General features: G+C 40.9%; 1 protein-coding gene across 5 annotated transcripts in view; it reads left to right on the top strand.

Annotated features, from left to right (window-relative positions):
• The window catches only part of IPO11 (importin 11), a 376178-nt gene that overhangs the window by 227509 nt on the left and 128634 nt on the right, over nt 1-20035 (top strand). For all 5 annotated transcript variants that reach the window (XM_083153175.1, XM_083153179.1, XM_083153188.1 and 2 more), the window contains exon 25: nt 19402-19497. In XM_083153175.1, the coding sequence (XP_083009301.1) occupies nt 19402-19497 (96 nt within the window). The remainder of the gene's footprint in view (nt 1-19401; nt 19498-20035) is intronic.

The following is a 20035-nucleotide window of genomic DNA, read 5'->3' as shown; positions in this document are numbered from 1 at the left end:
TAGATCTTGAGGACCGGTTTGGCCAGCCCTGAATTAAGGTGTGTACACATGGTGCGATTGCCTTGCGATTCAATCCCGATTCCATCGGTATCGAATTGCACGGAAAGCAAAATGCATTAGATTTTGACTATATAGTAGAGATACTGTATGTACTATTATATAGTCTTGCCTGCACGGTCTATTTTTCTATTTGATTTCCTCTAAACGGAGCGCACTTCAGGATCGAATTGGCATAGAATGCAACTGAAAACCATTCGCTGTCTATTCGATTTTGAGTTTATAATCAAAATTAAATAGAAATTTAGTCAGAATCGCACTGTATGTACACTACATTAGACTAACAGGTTTTTGTTTTTTTTTAAAGGACTCACACATGATGCATGGGCTATAACATGGAGCAGCACTGTATACAATTATTTGGTGCTATACAGAGGGGTCCAGTGATGGCTCCAGAGTTAGGGCTGCAGCATAGTCCAAAATTCAAATAGGGGAGACACACCAACTGCCAGCGAGTCCCAGCAGTATGTATGGAGATGTCTGGCAGCATTTGGAGTGGCAGTTGGTGTGGCTCCACTATTTGAATTTTAGACTGTGCTGCAGCCCCAGCTCTCCAAACTGCCACTGAAGGGGACTTTGTTTGATTTTAGCAAAGCTTATTAAGGACACCTTTGTACCATTGCTGTGGTCCCTTTTATTTCTACAAACTTTAAGGGACTGTAATTTTTATTCTAGAAAACTCAAGTACATTTCAGTTTAACTTTACACTCTCTTTTTCAGTTAATTACGGTGTCTTGCGTGATATTTGTCCTTTCTAGTTTGCACATCCTGATCTAAGGTAAAGAGTATTAGTAGAAGAAAAATTAGCTTGGTGCTAAATCTACTCCTGCATGTATTCTAGTGCCAGTTTCCACAATGCTTCTTCCTATTGTATTTGACACGCCGAGAGGATGACGCCTTCTCTGTATTACTAAGCATAGCTTGTTTTCCTGACCTAGGATGCATTTCTATATTTTAGATCATGGAGCACTTTTTTTACACAATTTGCTATCTGTGTGTTTTTATAGTCTTGCTCTCAGATTGGTATTTTTCCTCTGGCTTTCTCTTTATCTGCTAAGTTCTGCAAAAGCTGCCGTCTAGAGACGAAAGGTAGATTTTGAAAACGAAAATTCTCTTTGTAAAATGAAAATAAAGAAAAAAGCTTGTTTGGTCCATTAAAGTGATAATTTCTCTGAATCAAAGCAAACTATAGTCAGTGATTATAAGCAGGTGAGAATATTTCAGCCATCTCATAATTCTAGAGGGACACTAACTTCTGGTGAATGTTGTGTTTTATTTTGTAGAACCTACTATAAACCCATAAGGACCTCACATGTTTCCTCCCCTCTGAACAGATCTATTGTTCAGACTTTGTTGATTTTTCCATCTACCCAATTGATTGTTTTTATTTTTATTTCCCAGGAGAAGTTGTCCCTCACGTGTGGTAGCACAACAGGAAACTATCAGAAGTAGATGAAAAATAAATTGTTAACTGTGCAAATCCATACTAACAGTCCAGCTTTTAGTAATAGCCATACTTGAGCACAAATAACTTAATTAGTACCTCAGTTATATTGATGTACTGTAACCATCTGTCCAGAAGCCGGGATATCACAAAAACCTGCATGAGGACAGAGGTTGGGAATGTCCACAACAATATCCACAAGTTTATCAGCCCTATAATTATACCACTTTTACACCAGAATACCGGATAGGACCCGGGAAATCGAACACGGGATATTGCCAGGGCATGCCCTGCCTCAGACCCCATTTACACTGCACTTCAATCCGGGTTATTCCCGGGTAAGGCCCTTTCACACTGAAAACGGATCAGCCCTGTCTTTCCTTGCTGGTGTCATTAAAAATGGACCTTTGGGCTGTTTGAGATGAGGTCACAAGAAAGGGAAAAGGGAGGGGGTGGGTTCTGCTCCCAGCATTGCAGCAAAGATGGCAGACGGAGTAGCTGTGTTGCAGTTTGTGCTGTACTTTTCAGCAATTTGGGGTCAGCCAGAGTGGAACACACTGCACAGGCAGTGTGTGCTGCAGCAGATGAGGCTGTGGAGTGTGCTTGTAGCGTGGTAGCGCGGTAACGCTGCTACATGCGCCCTGTGAGGGTCTCCAGCAGATGACATCATCTGCCAGAGCCGCAGAAGCTCCAATCAGCTCTTCGCGCCCCTCTACCCACCAAATAACCTGGATAATGGCCATTTACACTACCCTGAGCCCCGGATAAGCCCCGTGTCCGACCCTGAACATTTGCCGGGTCAGATTCCCGGGGAACAGTACCCGTGTTATTTTTTTTAAGCCCATTTACACCATGCCCTGCCCCGGACTGGAGCGGCAATATCCCGGGTCCAAACTCTGGTGTAAAAGGGGTATTACTCTAGATGCTGCTGGGGCATTGTGACCATTCATCCTACTTTGTATCTAAAAAAATTTTTTATAATTAACAGAACGCAGGTTTCTCTAATCAATTTATTAGGCCACCACTGGTGCATGAAAGGGGGTTACATTTAGACCATAGAAGAATAGTAATCTGTTTTTCCAGAGTGCTATTCTCAAGTAGCATAAGGGGCTATATAGGATATGTCAGCGGTGGGTATCTGGCGGGCAAAAGACATCCCGATCTGGAGAATCCCCATGGGTTTCTATGAGGGACCTCTACCCCTATTCCCTAAACCTTCTTGCTTGCAGCGTAACCCTAACCACTCCACAGCCTGACTCTGTCCCTCCCAGCTAGTGGCAAACTCTAATCCCCATACCCTGCAGCCTAAACCTAACTCCCCTCCGTGGCCTAACCCGCTCCAGCACACTTGCATCTTGGATTCTTGCTGCGGGGGTTCCTGCAGTGGATCTGATAGACCTTGCTGTGTCTTCGCATCGGATTTGCAAATGTACGTAACAAAGATCCCTGCATTAATATCATCGGATAGAACGTGAGTCTCTTTATGATGACCTATTTGCAGGGGCCTGATTCAAGTCCCGATGCAGCACATGCCGCAAAGCTCTGACGATTGATCCTTTGCTCATTTGCCATACCTGTGCGGGTCTGCACTGTGGCATTAGACTGTAAATAATTAACCTTCTGATGATGTTTAGGGCGGGAGTACGCAGCAGTTTACTTCATTCCTTTAAACAAAGGTTTGTTGTCACCATTGAAGGGGTTGGAGGAGGACAGGACATCTGTCGGATTACAGAGAATTTCTGGTCTCTAGGTAGGATCTGCGGCAGCCGGCTTGTGTGACCCTGTGGTTCGCCGTCGCAGATGATCTGATGCTATGTCTTATGGCGCAGTTTCAGTCTATAATGCATGCAGGAGGCGTGACGCCTCCCACTGCGGTATTATATATATTAACGCAATCGCTGTTGTAAGCAAAATGTACTGGGGAAATGATTCGCTGTTTTTGCATGTTAGCTCTAGCGTCCTTGATCTGTTTCCTCTTCTCTATTATTGTTGCTACAGTATATCTATGTTTCTCTGTTCTGTACCCTCCATATGCCTTACTGTCGCTCCTAAGTTTTGCTTGCTATCCAAACTGCATCTAAATCAACATCTATATTCCCTTGCGGAAGACCTGAGGGGAAAGGCGGTTGTTATATTCCAAAGCATATAGAGGTCAGGAGATTGGTTCTCCAGCATTGGTCAGAGGACAGGCCCTTTGCCTTCCATGTATTATTTGATCATTATTATCTTTTGTGCCGCCTTATGTTTTCTTTGGACTCAAGTATTGACCCCTTGGCTCATTCCTGCTATATGACTGCCTGTCCGGTACTGATGATCTTGGCCTGCCTGACAGTTCTCTCACTTGCTTGCTATTTCTTTATTATGTGCATACATATATTATTGTTACACCACCAGCACCAACAACAACTTTTTCCTATATACTGTAGAGTGGAAAATGTAATTCCTATATATCTCCCCACATATGAATTTATGGACTGAACGTATATTCACACATGCTTTATTCCTTAACCCTTTGCGTGCCAACATTTCTGTTAGAGATGTGCAAAATATCTGCCAAAAATGTACTTAAAAATAATTATATTGAAACAGGTGACCCTACACATTCTTAAATCACCCTGAACAGGAAACATAATCCTTTTAGACACTATGGGGGAAATTTATTAAGCTAAATACACCTATATTAGGTGTATTCGTAGGCAGTCGTATGCAAATATGACTGCCTACACGTATTTTCGGGTATTTACTATGCCAAAAATGTGTATTCCTATTCATGGCACATTCTTATTCGTATTTATGAATACGAATGTATACGCCATTGAATGAATACGAGTAGGAATCGCCATTCATTCGAATGGTGATTCCTAAGTTATTAATCATTCATATGTAAAATATGGCCGCTAATTAGCGGGATAGGACTGCTAATTGCCGTGAAAATACGCCTGGAAAATACTCCTCATTTTCTTGGCATATTTGGCTTTAGCCTGCACGGTCAATCCGATCCGTGCAGGCTTCAGTGTAGAAAATTAGATAAAATAAATAATTTTTAAAAATGGGGTCCACCCCATGGCCGTAACCAGCCCCAGGCTTAAAGAGCCAGCTCCGGTTTTAAAATAATCACGGGGCAAACAAAATAGGGGTCCAATGGATTTTTTAAAACCAGCACCAGGCTCAAGGGCCAGTCCTGGTTCCCAAAATATGGGGGACAAAATGAGTAGGGGTCCCCTGTATTTCGAGCACCAAGCCCAACCAGCCAGCAGGGTAATGCCACAGCCGGGGGGAGACTTTTTATACAAGTTCCCCTGACCGGTCAGCCCGGACAGGGATCCTGGGAAAGTGGGACTCCCCCCCAATGAAGGGTTCCCCTTCCTCCAGAATTTACCTGCCCAGGTTGAAGCCTGGGGCTGTCCTTGTAGTTCCACAACAGTACACATAGTTAAATAAACACATACCAATAAAGTATAACTTTACATACTGATACTGACCTACTCGTGTAAGGAAATCATACTCATCAGGGTCCTCCGGTGTTGATCAAATCCTCTTCAATCCATGTACGCATCCACGTACTTTGCAAAACAAAAAAACACCATGTATGCAATCCCTGCATACACTGAAGAGAAGAGGTTTACTTTCTGCGGCTCCTCCCCCCGAATAGTGCTATTGGCAATCTAACGGCACCTATCAGCCAATCAGGAGCCACTAGGTGGCCAATAGCGCTATTTGGGGGGACAAAAATTCCCTTAGTGGACAAAAATCTATCCAATTTTGATATAAATTCGTTAACAGTAATTGCTATAACCACCCCCACCTACAATACGTTTCAGAATTTGATTGCTCTAATGGTGAATAATCCCCTTCTTTATTCAGTATGGAATTTTCTCGAGCCTCATTACATGCCCGCGTGTCCTAAGTATAGCCCTCTTACTGAACAAATCATCACCCAGATCATTGTGATTTCCAATCCTGTATTTGAACATGCTAATCAGATCTCCTCTCAACCTCTGGTTTTCCAGTGGAAACATATTCAGCCTGGTTAGCCTATCTTTGTATTCTAGTGATTCAATGGGGAAAATTTACTAAGATGTGTATTCTACTTCACATGTGATGTGTCTATGGGCAACCAATCAGATCCTGTCTACTATCTTCTAGAGGGTGCTAAATAAAGGAAGAAGATTCCGATTGGTTTCCCATAGCAACATCACATGTGAAGTAGAATACACATCTTAATAAATTTACCACAATACCTTTTAATAGCTTAGTTGCGCTTCTCTGCATGTCTGTGTCCTCTTTGTTGCTGCACTTGAGCAGTTCAGCAGCAAAAGCACCAATTTATCATCTATAATGACCCCTAAGTCCTTCTCCACTGTCAAATTCCCTATGTTGACTCCATTTATCCTATAAGTAGCTTGCTCATTTTTGTTCCCATAATGAATAACTTTACTTTCTTCAACATTAAACCTCATTTTCCATCTTTCTGCCCACCTTTCCCATTTAATTATGTTGCTTTATAGCAGGGATAGCCAACTCCAGTCCTCGAGAGCTACCAACAGTTCACATTTTCCAGCCCACCCAGCAGGTGCACTCATTACTCACTGTTACATTTTAAAAGATCCACTGGTGGAGCTAAATACTTCACTTGTGATTCTGTAAGGAAACATGGAAAATGTGAACTGTTGGTAGCTCTTGAGGACTGGAGTTGGCTACCCCTGCTTTATAGTGTATCCACATCCTCTCCTGAGTTAATTTCCTTACTCAAATTTTGTGTTGTCTGCAAATATTGCAATCTTTCTTGCTATGTCATTACCTATATCATTAATGAATATATTAAACAAGGTGGGTCACAATATTGAACCTTGCAGGACTCCACATTGGACCTTACCCCAGATGGAATGTATGCCATTTACCACCACTCGCTGTCCCCAATTGTGCATCCAGTTTTTAATCCAATTACAAATTTTATCCCCTACCGTTTAGTTACCTAGTTTTTTTAATAACATGTTATGCTGCACTGTGTCAAAAGCTTTAGCTAAATCAAGAAGTATTACATCAACAGATTTCCCTAAGTCTACCCCCCTACTGACTTCTTCATAGAAGCTGATTAAATTAGTCTGGCATGATCTATTTTTGACAAACCCATGCTGAGCCTTACTTATCCCCATCTCTTGTACTAAGAACTTTTGGATACTATCTCTTATTCTTCCTTTTAATATTTTCCCCACAATCTATGTAAGGCTGACCGGTCTATAATTTTAAGGGTTAGTTTCGCTACCTTTCCTCCATATTGGTACTATGTTAGCTATACACCAGTCCCTTGGTACTGCCCCTAAGTTTATTGATTCATTGAATATCAGCTATAATGGTAATGGTGGAACATGGCGAGTGGAGCTCCGTTGTAAGGGGACGCACGTGAGTCTCGTGCACGCGCGTCCCCTTCCAAAGTCTGGCGGGGGGCTGGCGCCTGGCGATTCCACCACCAGCCCCTGCAATGAAGAGAAGCGCTACATCTGTATGTAGATAGATAGAATATCATAAACAGCATAAGTGATGTCAATGTTTGGAATAGAACTTTGCATTTCATCTGTATTTGCTGATTTCACTTTCCATATTCTAAGGTATATTTTTATAACCTAAAATAAATAGATAAATTGATTAATGTAATAAAAATGCAGACATGTTGGTATTTATAACCTCAGTAGGTTGATCATGTGACTGCCTAACATTTATTTTATTTATTAACAGTTTCTTATATAGCGCAGCATATTCCGTTGTGCTTAACAAAGGGGACAGTGATACAACAAATCAGGGTATTTACAGACAGTCAAAATGTAGGAGGGCCCTGCTCGCAAGCTTACAATCTATAGGGAAATAGGCATTGATACATAAGGATAGATACTGTATTCTTTATTGCATCGATTCCACCAGAATGCAAGGTTCTATGACTGGTTCTGGAATTTGATAAGCTTGCCTGAAGAGATTAGTTTTTAGGGAATGCTTATAAGTTTGGAGACTGGAGGAGAGTCTTATTGTGCTTGGGAGGGCATTCCACAGAGTGGGTGCAGCCCGTAGAAAGTCCTGCAGTCGGGAATGGGAGCGAGTAATGAGTGTGAATGAGAGACGCAGATCTTGGGAGGAGCGTAGAGGTCGTGTTGGATGATATTTTGAGATAAGAGAAGATCTGTATGTTGGTGTAGTTTGGTTTATGGCTTTGTGTGTAAGTAAAAGAATTTTGTATTGAATACCATAAACAACCTTTGTGATGACACTATTTGGTAAAAAAGGTTCAGTTCTCAGCTCTATTTGTGCATTTGACTTCTCATTGTAAGGTAAGTGTGCCTTAACCATGAGACAGATAGATAAAAACAGATGTCTAATTTCAGTATACAGCGCGAGATGCGTGGTGTGATTGTGCTGCCAAGTCCCATGTAACTCTGCTAGCATTGGATGTTAGTGGTAAAATGCAGGCATATTATATTTTGTCACCTTGGTAGACATAAACTGCTTTTTGTGATATCACATACTGCACAGAGCTGTCACTTGTGTCTATATAATGTAGCCAATAGCAACCGAGTAATAGTACCACAGCACAAACCATGCAGCATTACCTACAGCTGTATCTGAAATGCTTGTGGTCCTGAGCATTTCAGATAAAGGGATACTCAACCTGTGTATGTGTGTTTATGTACTGTATGTATGTATATACAGGTTGAGTATCCCGTATCCAAAATGCTCGGGACCAGGAGAATTTTGGATAACGGATTATTCCGTATTTCGGAATATTTTAATATTTCAATTATGTATTTTGAAGTATCTTGCATTTATGCTGTATAAACACATCAAACACATGAAATGCACACAAATATATTTTATTACCACATAAAATACACACAAATATATTTTATTTGTTCAAAAAACAAGGTTTCAAAACATGAAACAAAATTTGTGTACTATCTCAGATATTGAATTTGAATGCCAAGCAATCATTGTCTTGCACATATATAGTGCCAGTTACATATCATGTCACCAGTAGTGCTGTTACAGATGTCCCCAGTGAGTTTTTAGCAAAAAAACATTTTTTTTTTTTCACTTTCTGGAATGTATGGTTTTCGGAATAATTCGGATAACGGATACTCGGATACGGGATACTCAACCTGTGTATATATATATATATATATATATATATATATATACAGGTTGAGTATCCCGTATCCGAGTATCCGTTATCCGAATTATTCCGAAAACCATACATTCCAGAAAGTGAAAAAAAATTTTTTTTTTGCTAAAAACTCACTGGGGACATTTGTAACAGCACTACTGGTGACATGATATGTAACTGGCACTATATATGTACAAGAAAATGATTGCTTGGCATTCAAATTCAATATCTGAGATAGTACACAAATTTTGTTTCATGTTTTGAAACCTTGTTTTTTGAACAAATAAAATATATTTGTGTGTATTTTATGTGTTTATACAGCATACATGCAAGATACTTCAAAATACATAATTGAAATATTAAAATATTCCGAAATACGGAATAATCCGTTATCCAAAATTCTCCTGGTCCCGAGCATTTTGGATACGGGATACTCAACCTGTATATATATATATATATATATATATATATATATATATATATATATATATATATATATATATATATATATATATATATATATATATATATATAGTGTGTTTATATATATATATATATATATATATGTATGTATGTGTAGGAGTAGCGGCACTTTGGGAATTTTCAAAAATGTATATTAGTGCAAAAATAGCAAACCAACGTTTCGGGGCATAAGGTACCCCTTTGTCAAGGTGAACAGTGCAGTATGTATGTATGTGTGTATATATATATATATACTATTTATCCAACGGTATGTCTTGATAAAGGGGCAAGAGCCTGGAAACGTTGGCATTAAGACCGTCCATTTGTGGTGTTTTAGCTGGCAAGGTCCAGCACTCCCATAAAGCAGAAGGCAGCTTTACTCCGTGCCTTCACAATGTAGGTAATTAGTCGAGGAATGAACACACCACTCTGGACTACGTTATTTCTTTTCAAGTAGTAAGAAATACATTTTAAAATACATACCCTTATAGTGAAAAACGCTATTGTGAATACAGTTTCCCCAGGCGGCGTAGCTCTAGCATCTGGTGGCGCCTAAAAATACTCTATGGTCACGTGATGCGGATACATATACCATCACAATAGTAACCAACTAAACACAAATAAAAACCAAGCACTATTGAAAAACATCAAAAGAGGAACATCTGGAATACATTGCACACAGCGCTACCCAGAAGTGCCAGCTGTGTGCGCCTACCCCCTGGCTATGAGCATGTATCCCTTGGCAACCAGAAAGGAACCTCTGGCAATGAACCAGTAATTTTGGTGTGGGGGGGGGGGGGGGAGTTCCAGAAATTATTTTGGCAGAAGATCGCAAAAGTTCTAGTGACGCCACTGTTTACTGTACAGCAGTTGACTATATACAATATTTGTTTTACCGTCCACTTACGTTATAGCGTCTGTTTTACCTCCCACGCAATACTGCACAGCCTTTCAAGGGAAAAGGCATCTGCTCCTGGTAGCACCGTATTCAAATGTTCTACTATTCTTCAGAAACTGCCATCAGTGTAGATCGAGCTTTGGGAACAATATACAGTACGCAGATGTTTGTGGGTTTTGATTTGAATGATTATAAAACCGTCTCACAGAGAAATATAAAGAGTAAATGTTTGATAATACTCTTTGCATATTTATATCACTTGTTCCCCCCCCCCCCCCCCCCGATAGCGGCGTTTAAATTACTTTAACTCTGCAGGTGGGGCTAAAGTGTCATAATTGCGTCATTTAGCCCCGCCCCCTCCACGGAGATAGGTACATTGAGTAACTTTCCTTCGTGGGGGTGGGGCTTAATAATGTCACGTTTATGCCCCGCCCCCGAACTCCTGCTGACAGTCTCCTGTCCGGGCTTCTCCCGGAGAGGAGCTTTTAAAAGTCGGCAACCCTGTGCTAAACTTTTATGAAAGGACATTTTCTGTTCCAATATTGTGCCCGATTCTGAGTCCCATGCAGTGCTGGTGTTGGACTCAGTGGAGCAATGTTTTTCTCATACTCAAGAGTCTGTTGCACTGCGCCAGTGCCCAGATAAGCAGAGGTATAGTTTAGATTGAGGCATTGTGCTGCAAATATGTTGGGTGTTTCTGGCAGTGACAGGGAGTGGGGATGTAACAACGCACACATGATTTTATGGGCGTGTTATGGTAGTGTTGCTAAAAGTGTCTACGCACTGAAATGTGCAACTGCTCAGACAGAGAAGCTGCACGTGCCACAGGTCTAGTACACATTTTCATGACGCACCAATCAGTATGTGCAGGTTCATATTTACTCGGCTCTTATCGCGAAATTATTAATGGAGCCACAGTTTAACTGACAGGAAGCCAGTGTTTGGGGCTGGAAACCTGCCGTTTTTGGTCTGTGTCTGGAAAAAAGCCGTTTGAGTATGGTCTGTGACATCTTTGATGACCACTGAGGCAGATTAGGGAAGCCTCAGACCTTGGGCCAGATTCTCTAAGCTTCAGAAGTGATAAAATGGAGAGTGATAAACAGCCAGCCAATCAGCTCCTACCTGCCATGTCACAGACTGTGTTTGAAAAATGTCAGGCAGGAGCTGATTGGCTGGCTGTTTATCACTCTCCATTTTATCACTTTTGAAGCTTAGAGAATCTGGCCCCTAATCACATCTGCACAGACCTGTAAAATCCTTTCAATGGTCCATGAATTGCATATGGAATTTGTAGTAGGTGCCAATTAGCAACTCATTTGCATTTCTCTTGAATATTTGAAAAGGGCATTTGCTCTGGGCAGCGGCTTACTCCTTGCAGTCACATTACGGGTCAAGTCTGAATCAGGCCCTTAGTACAGTGAAATGTGTGCCTAGTATTTATTGTTGAAGGCAACCAAATTTAGATACTTGGTGATGTGGGATATTCCTGATGCCTCATAATGTTTTAAGCTTAATATAGATACAGTAACGGAGTACCTGAAAGCTAAATCCCATAGAGCTAAGAAGCCCCTCTTCCAGTTATAGGATGCCCGTCTGCTCAAAATTATTCTACAGCCTAAATATTTCTTCCCATTGCAACATTCCCCTATCTCTCGCCTGGTAAATATTTGCATATCAACTGCAGAAGATATGATTAATCACTGTGGGGATGGGGGGGATAGACGGGTAAGGTCAGAGTTGGTACTCTTCAGAACTCAAAGGGTAGGCTAGTGGGAATTTGGCAAATTACACTTTAAGAACTTCGGGACAAATGTATTAAGCTTGGAAAAGAGATAACTTTAGAGGTTATAACAAACCAGCCAACCAGCTCCTAACTGTCATTTGTCAAACTCAGCCTGAAACTTTACAGGTGGAAGCTGTTTGTCTGGTGTGTTATCATGAGTGTTGGACAGCGAGGAAGGCTTTTCCTCGCCAAAAAAAAAAGCCAAACCCTCCTCACTGTCCCCCACCACCCACGTTTCTCTGGATTGAGTAAACCCCTTAACTTCTGTCTCACACATTTGCTTAAATGGTTCAAAGATCTACCTGGGAATAGATCTCAATATAAGGCCATTACGGAGCCTTCCTAGAAGTCATGACTCCTGATAGATGGCCACCATTATAAGACAACCTATGATCTTGGGTCTGTAGCATATCCGTTCAATAGGTTGGGATTAACATTCCACTATGGTTTAGTCCTGGACCTGTCTACACTACACAGAGATTGCTTTATGGTAACTGCTGTGAAACTATAAATCCCAATTCATTGTAAAAATACTGAAAGGTAGCAACAGTCGCTAATATTTATTTATAAATGCCAGTTTGTGCACAAATATATTTCTCTGTGCGAGAAAGTCCTTTTCATATCCCGAAGCTTTAACAAAATATGTTTTTCAACTAGTAATAAACTACTGTAATGACTTTTCCTTCCACATTGCCTTTCCATAATGTCATATACAGGAACTAGTGGAAACGTGTTTATATAAATTCAATTTTGACGTCTAATTTACACTTTCTCCCCGAGACGTTTATTTAGGCTGTACAATTCAATCTTTTCAAATAATAATTACAATCCCTTTAATTTCGGTTTGTATGTATTCTTTTTGTTACCTTTGATCTTTTCCTCTTACACAGGGTAATTATTTTTCGTTTTTCTGGCTCTATTCTAATAGTGTCTGGCAATATGTTAAAAAGAAAACGCTTCCATTTACTATTCAAGGACAGAAAGAATACACTGCTGTATGAAAAACAAAGTTATTTCATTGTTATTGTTTTCAGACATGAATGAACTCAATTTGTTAAAAGTATAAGCTTCTGGATGCGCTCAAATTGAATTTGTCTTGCAAAGGGGTTTCTGTAAATCTACAGTGTAAATGCCTTTCTCAGCCCCATAAGTTAAGCTTACTTAAGTGTGAATTTAAATACTTTCTTCAGAGAGTAAACATATCGCAGAGTTAAAGGTTTATTTTTATTTATGTGGAGCATATTAAGGTTTGTTTATTGTATTTATTTGTTCCCGGTTCTGTATATTATTCTTGGCACTGATAGAAAAATGAAACTTTTGACTATTCTGTAGTTCTGTTGCAAGTAAAATATTGCTTGGAATTAGTTCTTTGATAAACAGGTGATCTTAGACTGGGTACACATGAGGATGATATCGGCACAATTTGGCGTATAGAAATGATAGATCATGCATATCGTCTTACGTGTATGCCCAATTACACGTTCCCGGGAGACACATGCAACATCTTCTGGTTGTCCATGTCGCACAGCCAACCATAAGATACTGGGGGTTATTCTGATTCACTTGGAAAGGCACAATCACTCTCTAATGGACAAAACCATATGTACTGCAGGTGGGGCTGATGTAACATGTGCAGAGAGAGTTAGATTTGGGGGTTTTATTGTTTCTGTGCAGGGTAAATACTGGGTGCTTTATTTTTACACTGACATAGATATCAGGTTGAAGTACACCCTCCGCACAAATCTAACTCTCTCTGCATATGTTACATCAGCCCCACCTGCAATGCATATGGTTTTGTCCTTTAGAGAGTGATTGTGCTTTTCCGAGTGAATCAGAATAACCCCCATTGTGTGTGACCTGGTGCGGTGTAATAAAGGAAATCAGGGATGTTACAGGGTGAAGGAAAATCTTCCCAATTACCAGACAGCCTAATTTGTACCCACCCTTAGACTCCATTCAGGTAGTATGCCCGATGGGGTCAAGTTTTGATTAGCACAGTATTTTTAATTGCAGTGATTGCAATGCTGCCTATATTTTATTGTATATGAATCCGTAAGCTGCAGCATTTCTACAATGCTTTACATTTGTAAACTCTGTAAAAATCAAATGTCTTAAAAACCAGACAGTGGAAATCCTTGGGCTTGGGGGTTGGCTCGGTATGGAATAGCAGCATAGCGCGCTGTGTCTCCCAATATACATCCAACCTTAATATCCTGTACCCTAGCAGCTGATTGCTCCATGCTTGCTGTGAGGTAACGGGACCACCTGCCGCTTCCTACGGTTTGTGATCCAGGGCTTGGAGTTGGCTGCCGCGCTGCATGCAGGGTACTAATGGAGAGCCTGTCGCGGTGGACTCTGTGAGCTGCTGGGAGCTGGCAGACCTGGGCATGGTGGCTGTGAAGGACAGCTCGGTCGCTCCCTCCTTGGATCCGGAAAAGACCACTGAGCACTGAAGCTTACCTGCTGGGTGGCAGCCATCTGTCTTCTACCCCTGCACTTCGGCTGCAACTCCAGGCTGGGCATTGTGACAAAGCAGGTACTGCTTCCTAAAAAGGTTATAATAAAGGAGCTGCTCTTTTATAGTGGCCACCTGGCCTGGTCCTAAATATGCTCTGAAGTCCTGGAGGTCTACTCTGCCAGTGGTTTTTCTTGTTATACTGTACTACACTGCTGTTGAATAAATCCGTCTGGAAGTGTCGTTATACAGCCATACCAACTCAATAATAACCCTCGCATTTATTCTATATTAAAGTTATAATATATCTTCAGCTGCAAACACTCCTGATATAGTTTACTGTTGAAAACTGCCGCCATCGTTTGTAATTACAAAGGATTTTTTTTTGCTCCCTACACACTGATAACATTGGTCGCTGTTAATATGGTGCACTGGTGTTCTGTCTCTGATTCACTGTGACTGTGTAGTAGTTTTTATCTAAGTAGAACATGGGGACAACTCCACAAGCAGTGGCAGCTGCGGCAAAGTTAGAAAAGTTTGCTAGACCTTCCCAGGCTTCACAATGTGGTAAGCATGGTGACTTCAATGTATCTCTCCCTGCACAAGAGGGTTATGCCTCTGAATTAGGGGATCATGCACTTTCTACACAGTAAATACTACAGGCAATCATCGTGTCCAGTGTCACTGACAAAATCAGGCAAGTGCAGGCAGATGTTTATCTGCTGCGGCAAGACCTACAGAAAATACGTGATAGAGTGGGTGAGACTGAAATCGGATATCAGTACTCTCCCTTAAGAAAAAAGGTGGATGACTTGTTGACCCATATTGTATCTATGCAAGCTAAATTGTCAGAAATAGAGGGCAGACTCCAGCGCAATAATGTCAGGTTTGTCGGTCTTCCCGAAAAGGCGGTAGATGCATCCCATGAGACTTTTCTGGAGAATTGGCTAGTTAAGTTATTTGCAATGGATGCATTCACCCCTCAGTTTGCTGTAGAACGGGCACATTGGGTACCGTTTCGTCCTCCCCTGCCTGGAGGACCAGGTAGAACTTTTATTGCATATTTTCTTCATAATAAGTACCTTTGACTCGTTCAAAGGGCACCCTGCAATTTGATGGTCAAAATGTGTCTGTATTCCCAGACTTTGCCCTAGATGTGCAGAGGAGTCGTTCGCAATTTATGCAAGTTAAAATAAAGCTTAGAGATCCCACAATCCTGTATTCAATGTTGTTTTTGGCTAGACTGCGGGTGGTTTTTAATAATACCACTCATTTCTTTACCAACCCCAAGGATGCAGTGGATTGGTTGGAGAGACAGCCCTGTGCTTCCCGCTGAACAATCAGGTCATAATTATGTTGTTTTGATTTTTCTTATTAGCGCCATATTCACTTGGTAGATGATAAGTTTGCGTATAAGAAGTGTTGTTTGTTTCCCACTTCAAAGTTTTTTTTTCAAAAATATGATAACTGAAGAAATGTTGCTTGTCTTTCACTTTTTTTTTTTTTTTTTTGCATTATATTCACTTGGTAAATGCTGGGTTTGTGTATAACTCATCCTCGGTATAAATTGGCTGAGCAATATTTGGTTTTGTGGGCGTTACTACTTATATCTTTTGTATACATAAATTGTATGTGTTGTAGTGTGCTGTAAGGGTACGATAGAAAAGAAAGAAAAAAGTAGAATTTATTATTATTTTCTTTGTTTTGTTTGGGAGCTCCTGTATATAGCACTAGGGGGTTTAGGTATGCCTTTCACCTTTAAGGTTATACATGGTGGGGTTAGGTTGTTTTTTTTTTTTGTTTTTTTATGCCATCATTGTGAACTAATGTATATACTGTATTTACCCTGAGTATGTTTCATTTGTTGGGATATGCTGTGTTGCCGTATGGTTATGACTATATAATGTATTATGGTGCACCCCCAAGTTGTTTTTTTTTTAAATTTTGTTCTCCAAGGATGCTTTGATTCTCTTCTCTGTTCATCTTTAGTTTATCCTGTAGATTTCTTTACTTTTTGTTTCTATGTCTGCGGGCTGCGCTTGCTCAGCTGGAATGTCAGGGGCTTAGGTCATAGGTTCAAATTATAAAATATCAAGCCAATATAATCTGCTGGTCAGAGACACATTTGATAGGGAGTAAGGTGCTGGCACTCAAAAAGCCCTGCATAGGACATGTTTCATTTTACTTTGTCAAGCTTTGCAAGAGGAGTATCAGTGCTAATTAGAAAGATGTTAATGGCTGGTATATTTTTTTAAGTGCTCATAGTAATCCTATTTTGTTTCATGTTCAAGCTGTATATGTCCCCCCCCTCCATATAATAGCGAGGTTCTAAGACACGCTGCCAAGTTTTTAGCTCAGTCCCCAGCAACCCCTACAATCTGTCTTGGAGACTTTAATAATGTAATGGATAAGACTTTGGATAGGTGGAGAGAGAGTGTTAATTCCCGCTCTCCTTCCCCTACTCCATTCAGAGAACCACAATAAGGATGCTAATCAGTTTTCCTGTTACTCTGCTACTTTTCATACCCTATCTATTATAGATATGGCTATAATATTTCCTGATCTGTCCTCAGATGTAGTAGAGGTAAAATACTTTTCTAGGGGAATTTCTGACCACTCTCCTGTTTCACTTACCTTGAGGTGAATGTGGAAACTCAACTCTATCTGGTTGAATCAGTTGGGAGAGGGTTTGGAGTTGACTGCATCCTGGGAGGGCATTCGGACAGATAAATTAACTTTTTTTTGGACCCTGCAGTTCAGCATGGCACCTTTAAGGCTTTCTCGCCCGGCTCATTCATAAAGAGTCTCTGAACTTAAGTTATTCAATCGGAAGGAAGAGACTCGCTTGGAGGCGCGGTGCCGGCAACTAGAGGCCTTATACATTCTTTCGCAGTTGCAGTCTGATAGAGTGGTCTGGTAGGCTGCACAGAGGGAATGGTCAGATAATTTGTTTGAAAAATCTAGACGCAGGCTTCTTTTCTCTGGGCATGAGAAATATTTCCAAGCATAAATAGGGGGTAGATATTTGGCATATCTGGCTCGAGCTGAGTCTAGTAATGTTGTTCAATGTATACAACATCCCTGCGGTCAATTATGTTACTCTGGGGTAGAGGTGGCAGAAGTTTTTCACGATTATTATTCTTCACCATGTCCCTCTAGGGTTTCATATTCTGATGAGCAACTCCAAGAATATTTAGCTCAGGTTGAACTGCCATCTCTGTCTTGGGAAGAAGCTGAACTTTTAGATGCACCATTTACATTGGAGGAGATAGAGAAGGCGGTGTTTTCTTTTCCTGCCTCGAAAGCCCCTGGATGTGACGGGCTTCCAGTGAAAGTGTATAAAAAATGTAAAGCATTTTTTCTTCCTTATTTACTAGACTTGTTTAATTCTTTGTTTAAATGGGGTCCTCTTTCTCAATCTATGTATCAGGCCAATATGATTGGTTTAGTGAAACCCAGAAAAGACCCTACATTGCCAGAGTCTTACCGGCCCATTTCCCTCCTGAATACAGATGTAAAAATATTAGCAAAGCTGTTGGCGATTCGATTGAATAAAGTTATCATTTGTTATTCACCCGGACCAGACCGGGTTTACGCCCACCAAGTCCACCGCCCAAAGGCAAGATTTGGTAGAGTCGGGCTGTTCAATGGCAGGCACCCAGAGCGGCTCTGCGTGTCTGCCCGCAGTCATTCATTCTCTATTCCCTATATCGCTGTTAGAGCGGCATTGAGGGACAGGGTGCTGTCCCCCCCACTAGTATCCGCTACACAGCAGTGTTCCTTCTCTTCACATTACAATTGTGAGCCACCTACATTATCGCTCAGCAATTAAAACTGAGGCCCAGCTAATATGTGGGTGATATCGATATATATGCAAGCTGACCGTGGTTTAAGGGAGTGCCGGACGGGGTCCCCGACAGTCGTGATCCCGACAGGCATTCACCCGACGTCGGGATCCCGACTGTCAAAACACTGACAGACGGGTTCTCGACGGCCGTCGGCTATTTTCCCCCGTGGGGGTCCACGACCCCCATAGAGGGAGAATAGAATAGGTGGCTCACGTGGCGAGCGCAGCGAGCCCGCAAGGGGCTTAGTTGTGCTCACCATGCTGTCTGGGTCTGGCCAGTCGGGCTATTGACTGTAATCAGTAATATATATTAGATACCGTGACACTGGAGCCTTGGCATGTCAGGATTTAATATCCTTTTTTAATACACCCATTTCTTACATTTCTTCACTTATCCTGTTTTATATTTTGCAGAATTTTAAACATTCAATAATAAAAGTTAATTTGTATTCTCATTACTACCTTGATCTCTTTAGTGCATCACTTATAGACATTCTTTCTGTTTCCTTTGACTGTATTCTGCCCATTGTCTAACGGTAGCACACCTCAATATAACGTGATACATGTATGTATGTATGTATATATATATATATATATATATATATATATATATATATATATATATATATATATATATATATATATATATATTTATGAGGAGGTTTAACATTATACCCATGCTACATTTCCAGTGTGACGGACAAAACCCTGCTTTGTTTTGTTCAGATTTGTGTGTATTGTGCTTATAACTAAGATATCAGAGCGGCCCCACAAAATTTTATTAAGGGTGACCCTACTGTAGGAGCCCGGACTTTCATTATTCAGTTTAATTATGGCAAGTATAAGCTTAATAAAATTACCCAGGCCTAATGGATCAACTTCACATTCCAATCGGGAAGAAGTTCCTTTATGATTACAGTGGAATATTTGGAGGCGAAACCTGCTTCTATTACAACCCTTTGTTCAAAGAAGCCTTTAAACTCAAAAGTATGATGCAGTTAATATTACGTGAATATGACGATGTTTCCATCTGTGATCAAACATGAACCAAGTACTGTATGAAGGGTTGGGGCTTTTGCTTGAGCTAGTATTAATGCTCTCTACCACTGTAGGGATCTATGCACAATGTTTTTTATTAATATTGGTCATACGCTGTAACGTGATTTATTTCTCAGTTTCTTTCTGAAACAATGTATTCTGTCCTCTGCAGTAGTTTTTTTATTTCAGGTGTTATACTTTGCTCTACATTTAGACTATAGCCTTGCATTTTGTGTAATTGATCGATGTGCATATTCAATTGTTCAGGTTGTGGAAAATGTCCTCATGGTGAATCCAGATGTCGGCCCACAGATATTTCATGCTCTTCTGCCACCGGTCTTCAGAGGCATTATCGAGGGAGAAGTAAGTCTTATTAATGTTTTCATACTTGAGTACAAATGTATACAAATTCTGAAATGATATAATTAATCCTAGTACACATTATTTATTTATTAACAGTTTCTTCTATAGCGCATACATATTCTGCAGCGCTTTGCAGAGTATAGTTGAACATTCACATCAGTCCCTGGCCAAGTGGAGCTTACAATCTATGTTCACGCACACAGACATTCTAGGGTTAATTTTGTTGGAAGCCAATTAGCCTACCTGTATATTTTTGGATTGTGGGAGGAACTCGGTGTACCCAGAGGAAACCCACGCAAGTACGGGGAGAATATACAAACTCCGCACAGTTAGGGCCATGGTGGGAATGGAACCCATGACCTCAGCACTGTGAGGCAGTAATGCTAGCCATTACACCGTCCGTGAAGCCCCGTGCTGTAATTCATGGGAGAAATGGTTATAGGCACATGCGTGGTTCCTAAGCCGTGACCGGAGGAATAATGCCACTGTTGTTCCAGCGCTACGATCACATACTCAATCCCAGCACTGGTACATTCTG

This window comes from Crinia signifera, chromosome 1, assembly GCF_055691185.1.
Source record: "Crinia signifera chromosome 1, ASM5569118v1, whole genome shotgun sequence".
Taxonomy (NCBI): Eukaryota; Metazoa; Chordata; class Amphibia; order Anura; family Myobatrachidae; genus Crinia; species Crinia signifera.
This window is presented reverse-complemented; position numbering and strand designations above follow the sequence as displayed.